At 54.4% G+C, this 6255-nt stretch overlaps 1 protein-coding gene across 2 annotated transcripts in view; it reads right to left on the bottom strand.

The window, feature by feature from the left end:
* Positions 1 to 42: 42 nt before the first annotated feature.
* The window catches only part of FAM131B (family with sequence similarity 131 member B), a 23110-nt gene continuing 16897 nt past the window's right edge, over positions 43 to 6255 (bottom strand). Inside the window, exons 2-7 of one of the 2 annotated variants that reach the window (XM_024758029.1) lie at positions 4392 to 4501; positions 4053 to 4088; positions 3647 to 3740; positions 3138 to 3335; positions 1552 to 1695; positions 43 to 1332 (exon numbers count right to left, since the gene is read on the bottom strand). In XM_024758029.1, the coding sequence (XP_024613797.1) occupies positions 860 to 1332; positions 1552 to 1695; positions 3138 to 3335; positions 3647 to 3740; positions 4053 to 4088; positions 4392 to 4445 (999 nt within the window). In that variant the 5' untranslated portion in view covers positions 4446 to 4501 and the 3' untranslated portion in view covers positions 43 to 859. Of the gene's footprint in view, positions 1333 to 1551; positions 1696 to 3137; positions 3336 to 3646; positions 3741 to 4052; positions 4089 to 4391; positions 4502 to 6255 lie in introns of those variants that run through there. The other variant, XM_024758030.1, reaches the window with a different exon arrangement.

The following is a 6255-nucleotide window of genomic DNA, read 5'->3' as shown; positions in this document are numbered from 1 at the left end:
CCCCCTGTGCCCCCCCCCCCCCCCCCCCACCGCCCCGGGGCCCCTGGGCTCCCAGAGCAGGAGACAGAAGAAGGCAGAAAAGGGAAGCAAGAGCTGGAGCCGCCAGCCCTGGCGGGGTCCTTTCCCATATCCTTAGGGTCCTCCTTCCAGCCGCAGGATGGTCAAGACCCCAGAACAAGTGGCCATGTTTGTCCTCGGTCTCACCAGTGACCGCCTGGTCTCTGGACAGGCCCTGTGCCCCTGTGCATCCTGGCGGCCACGTCCACCTCCTCCGTGACTCCTGATCTCAAAAGCCAAGTTACCTCTGAGGGCAGAGCCCCCTCCTTCTGAGGAGACGGGGTCTGTACGTTGCTTCCCCTGTGCCCATCGAACCATGTCCCACAGCCCCTGAGGTCTGCTCCTCATAGGAGGGATGAGCTTGGGCCACAGCCAGAGAAAACAGAGTTGGGCAAAGCAAGAGTGACGTGGAGAAAGGAGGCCTTCAGGCAGCTACAGTCAAGGCTCCTGGAAGACGAGATCAGGGAGCAAAGAACTGAGATCCAGGGGCCGGCCACGGGCCGCTCTGCGCTCCTGTGCTCAGGGTACACACTGGAGCTCCACCACCACAGACCCAGAAGCCCGCAGCCAAGCGAAGTTCATGGCCATCTGCTTGCCTGGGCCTCAGTTCCTGGACCTGTGGTCTCTACAGTGTAAGCCTGGATAAAATCCCACCCCGGCCCTCCGTTTTGCTGGCCGGGACTCCTGGGCTCGTGAGAGTCTTCTGCCCAGGTTTCGGCCGTACTGCTGGGGGAAGGGAGGGTGTGGTTGCAGCCACGCCCCTCAGGTGGGAGTGGAAGGTGGGGCATTCAGTGGGAGGAAGCTAGTTGTTGGCCTCTCCCTCCTCCTCATCAAAGGACTGCACGCCTGAGGATGTGACGTCAGACACCTTCCGGCTGAGAGCGGTGGGCATCTCGGGGTCTTCTCGTGGGGAAAGCGACTCCAGGTCCCGGCATCCCGCATCCTCTTCCTCCTCGGGCGCCAATGGCCTCTTCTCCTCCTCGGCAGGGCCCCTGGCAAGGTCCACCCCGCCCACCCCTGGAGCCCAGTCAGTGTCTCCCCCCAGCAAAGCTGGAGGCTCCTGAGCAGGGTATCCCGAAGCAGGTTGGGAAGGTCCCATTTCGTGCAAGCTAGGCTGTGAGTCATCAAATGCAGGGCCGAGATAGGATCCTGTGGCCGGAGAGGCAATGAGGGACTGGTCGCTTGCTTCCCAGGCATCCGATGACCCCAGACAGTACATGCCCTGGGACACATAGGAGTGAGGCCATCCATCCATTGGGGCTTGAGCAAGGGCATCTGTAAAGAGAATCACGGCGGTTGGTGGGGTCACAGAATATCAAAGGCAGTAACAACAGCACAGAGAATTGAGGGTGAGATGTGGGGCGGTGGGTGAGGGGGGGGAGTAGGAAAGCCTATATGAACAGAAAGTCTTAGAACAGAGGTGCATGGAGGTAGCCTGGATAGTTGAGGAGGCCTCTTAGGCCTCTGGGGTCGGATTCTGGAACCATCCCTCACCCTGACTCTCCATCAATTCCTGGTAGTTGTCACTGTAATTGCAGCCCAATGGCTCCTGGGCGGAGTTGACACTCATGTCCTCACCATCCATGGAGGACCAGGCCATGAGAGTGGCCTCGGAGATAGCAAACTGTTCCATGACGCCTGGGAGAAGAAACGTAGTTAGCACGAGATAGCTCGGGGAAGCCTTAGACACATGCATGGGGCGGGGGACGTCAGTGCAGTGCTGTTCAGTAGAGATATAACGCAAGCTACTTATGCAATTTTAAATTTTCTAGTAGCCGTATTAAAAAAAAAGGAAAAGACATAGGTGAAATTAATTTTAATAATACATCTTATTTAACCTAACCTATATAAAACATTATCATTTCAATGTAGAATCCATATAAAACTATTGAGGTATTTTACATTCTTTTATTCATACGAAATCTTTGAAATCCAGTCGATATTTTACACTTACAGCACATCTCCATTCGGACTAGCCACATTTCAAGTTCTAGCCACATGTGGCCAGTGGCTACTGTATTGGACAGCACAGCCTTGGTATATGCCCCGAAACAAGGCAAAATCGTGGGGGACTTCCCAGAAGGTCAGATTTAGGATTCCTAGGGGAAAGAGTTGGGGGGGGTCTTCTGGTGAGATATCCTAAGGGATTGAAATTGGGGATTTCCAGAAGTTTAGCTTGGGAATTTTTTTAGGAATGGTAGCTAGGGCTAGGTAGTCAAGGCCAGAGGAGTCTAAATGGGAGGGATTGTAGGTCCACAGTGGTATCAAGTTCAAGGTCTGGGAAGGACAAGGGAGGAAGGATAGAAGAATGAAGGTGGGTAGACTTGGGGTTCCCATGTTGGTCAAAGCCATGAGTAAGTTGAAGCTTACATTGCTAGCTGCCCTTCACTACCCACTACATGTTTGGCTCCCCTCCCCACTGATATTTCTTCCACCACCCACACCACCAACCAAAGAACCCTCTTGTCTATTCCAGATCTATCATTTTTCCTAGGTATCTTATTGAGTTCTGCCACTAGGGATCGGGCAGGGTTGTAGGTACACCGTATGCCTGCCTCGTACCTATACTGAATTGTAAAAGCTCTTCTGTACACACCCTCTCCTCACCCAGGTCCCTTGATCTGGTGGTTGTCACGAGTAATGTGACCTGTAATTGCACGCATGACTGCAGTGTGCTGATGGGCAAAGGTTAGAAGAGAACCCCAAGGCTTTTCTTTCATTTTCATCATAAAACATGAGTAGAAGCACAGACTTTTGAAGCCTAAGATACCTGCCTTTTTTTTTTTTCCTCCTGTACTGAGGGAACCCAGGGTTTGGACAGTCCCACCATGTAGGAGAGAAGGCATCAGGTGGACCCACAATCCCATGTTAACTCCCCTCAACTTCTGAGACGATAATAAAAATAAGTTTGAGGGTACTTAGAATAAACAAGTCAGAGTCCTCGAAATTAGAGCTAGTTGGGAAATTAAGTCTGATGGTATCACATGAACAGAGCCAATCCTGCCATAGGGGATCAGGCTGAAGGGTCGGTCTCTGGCCATCCTGAAAATGTGTCTCTTGAGGGGCTGGGGAACAAGTACCTGCTAGGAAACGTGCCTCCTTCTCGCCATCGCTGAGGTCGGAGTAGGCATCCGTATCCCTGCGCACGGCCTCGTGGCTGTGTTGCGGCTGAATGGCTGGTGCCTTCCCCCAGCCCTGCCACTCAATCATGTGAGCCACCCGGCCCTGCCCCATGGCTGTGGGCTTTGTCACATGGTCCTTCATGCTTCGCGAGATCCCTGAGGGGCCAGACATTCCCCAGGTGCTCCAGAACATCACACAATACCCGCACCAGATCTGTCCCTCCCCTGCCCCCGCCATCACCCCCACCCTAGTCCCGTGGGACTCCATCCCATGAAGGGGGCAGGTATGCCCTAAGACTCTGTCTATGAGGGGCAGCCTGGAGGATGGGAGAGGCTTGACAGAAAGGGCAAACAGGTCCGGGGTCTGGGGATGAGGGTCTTCTTCAGGCCTGAAGGGGCAGGAAGACTGACAGCATGAGCCCCTAGGGAGTCTCCTGGCTGCTCGCATCCCCGGGTCGGAGTCTCACCTGAGAACGATGACTTGGCCAGGGCCCCAATGCCATAGGCGTTAGAGTTTCGCTTCAGCTTCGGAAGAATGGAAGTGGTATCCTCCGTGGAGAGCTGGGATAGGGGTGTGGGAGGAGGGGCAGAGGAGTCAGAGGGCATGAGGCGCTTTATATGTGGAGGACAGCCCACGGTCTCCAGGAGTAAGGATATGAGCTAGGGCGGGTGACCAGGCTACCAGTATACCCGGGGGCCCCTAGGAGGCCTATCCCCCAACCACCCTTGAGAGTTCGGGGTGGCTAAAGAATGTGAGGGCTCCCAGTGCCCGCTGGAGGAAGGGGGCGCTGTGTGCTAGGGGGCAGCAGGTGGGAGAGGCCAAGGAAGAGGAGGTAGGGTGGGTTGCAGAGGCCTGGGGGGAGCTGCACTCACATTGATGCCATCCCAGGAGAAGTCAGTCCGGGTTTGCTGTGAGGAAAGAGGAGAGGGAGTGGGTACCCGGGGCACTTCTTCAGAGGGGCTTCCAGAAGAGTGGGAAGTAGAGAGGGCTTTCCTGAGATTAACACAGGGAATTGGGATCTCCGCGTGGAGCATTTGCCTTGTGTTTGAGGAAAGGAGGAGAAATGTTCTGTGAGAGCGTCAGTCTGAAGGTGTGTCTGGGAGGTTGTCCTGGAATTTAGGAAGGTGGCCGAAGGACTAGGCTTATGCATGGTGGTTCTGGGGGTGTTTTCGAGGTCCTCTGGGAGGGGGGCTGAGCACGGAGGGCCTCACCTCAGTGGATGGCCGGTGGAGGCTGCTTCCGTGCAGCGAGCTGGTGCTGTCCATGTTGATTTGGTCCACATCCTTCAGGCCCTTCCAGTCCACGGCTATCACTTCATTTCCTGAGATGGACAGATGGTTAGCTGCTTCCCTTTCACCTCCCTAGGCCCAACCCGAAGGCCCGTCCTCGTCCTTTTCCTTCAGAACGCTGAGGCCACAGATGGGGGCCAGGCCCTCCAGACCCCTCCCTGCCCTCCCACTCCCACTCCCTCTTCTGATTGCCTATTTTCTTTTACATCCCCACTCGCCCCAAATTTTTGTTAGGAGAGATAATAAAGCTGAGCTCAGTCAAGAATAGCACACTCGGAAAAAGTGTTCTATGGCCTCATTTGTTGTTGTTTAAATGGAAGGGTCAGCGGCTGGGTTTTAGAAGGAAAACAGGTCTCCATTCTATCCTGAGGAATCTCTGAGGGTTTCTGTATGGGAGTGCATGGGAGCTGTGCTTTTCCTCTATTATGTTCCTACAAATAAGGGCAGAACTTTTCAAGGGGCAAGCTTCCCTAAGTTTTGGCCTTATTATTTGTGAGGTGCAAGGATTGCATCTTCCCTAGTGGACCCTCCAGAGGAGTTGGTGGATTTGTCTGACAGGAAGGAGATTTGGTGGGGATAGAGGCAAGAGCTGGGTGTGTAGACGTAGAAGCAATGAAAGCAGAGAAAGCAAAGAGTGAGATGGAATCATTTTACCTGACCCTTGGGAGACAAGTGATGGATTCAAGAGGAGAGAAGGGGGACAGCAGGAGGAGAGCAGGGAACTTTTTAAAATAGGAACTAAAAGAATAGGAATTCAAGTCAGAGAGAAGACAAAAGACAATGGGAGAGGGTGGACAGGGTCTGAGGGCTGACTGGCAAACTGGAGGACCTAGGAAGATGGTAATTCTGCAGCCGAGGCCACGGCTCCTCGTAAAGGGGGACTGCTGCCATGAGGGGTGGGGATGCCAACTGGAAGCCTTGGGGAAGAATCACTTGGGTGGTGGGCCCAAGTGAACCACCTGACCTTATAGATCTTTTCTACACATAAAGTTGTTTGATTCTGAATTTAGGATTAGGAATCCACTCTTGAGGAGGGGTGAATTGAATGGGGTCTTGGGCACCAGGAGGCGTTCGGCATGCAACAGCATAGCTGCTGCAAGAGGAAGGGGTTGTGCTTGACAGGTCTGAGAGAGGTGAGGCCCCTCCAAAGTGGGCACACTCTCCCTTGGGGCTACAGGGGAATGGTGAGATGGGTCAGACCAGTGGCTGGGAGGGAAGAGGAAAGATGGACATCTGGGCGGACAGAGCAGGAATGGGCAGGCAGAGGACAACCTCTGAGGGGAAGGGAGACGGCGAGGGCAGAGTGGGAGAGAGGGGTGAGGGGAGGTGGCCTTTGTAGAAGAGGGAGAGCTGAGTCAGAGCCGTGGGGGGCAGGGAGGGGGAGGGAAAGAACCCAGAGAAGAGGTGAAAGCAGAGGAGGAAGTGGGGGTATCCATGGAAATAAATCGGGTCTCAGAGAAATCAGGCTTCCGGAGAGTGAGTTTGTTTGTAATAATAATACGAATTATTCTCTCAGCCTGAGGTCACTGGGGCATGTAGGCGGGAGAAATTGGGAGTCGGAATGGGAAAAATTGGGGGTTTTGGGAGAGGGTTGGATCAATCTGCTGAGCTGTGAGAGCGGAGTGGGTGTACGGGGTGCAGGAGAAGGCACTGGGTAGCAAGGCGAATGCTGAGGGGAGAAGAATTCCGAGGCGCCTCTCTTCCTTCCCCCGGTCAAAGGTAAATAAAGAGCTGGCCCCGCCCCGCCAGACCCCGCCGACAGGTGCAGCCAGGGCCCGGGCTCCCT

The sequence above is a fragment of the Neophocaena asiaeorientalis genome, unplaced genomic scaffold (assembly GCF_003031525.2).
Source record: "Neophocaena asiaeorientalis asiaeorientalis breed wild unplaced genomic scaffold, Neophocaena_asiaeorientalis_V1.1 scaffold206, whole genome shotgun sequence".
Lineage (NCBI taxonomy): Eukaryota > Metazoa > Chordata > Mammalia > Artiodactyla > Phocoenidae > Neophocaena > Neophocaena asiaeorientalis.
The sequence above is the reverse complement of the archived record's forward strand: the minus strand, read 5'-3'. Positions and strand labels throughout refer to the sequence as shown.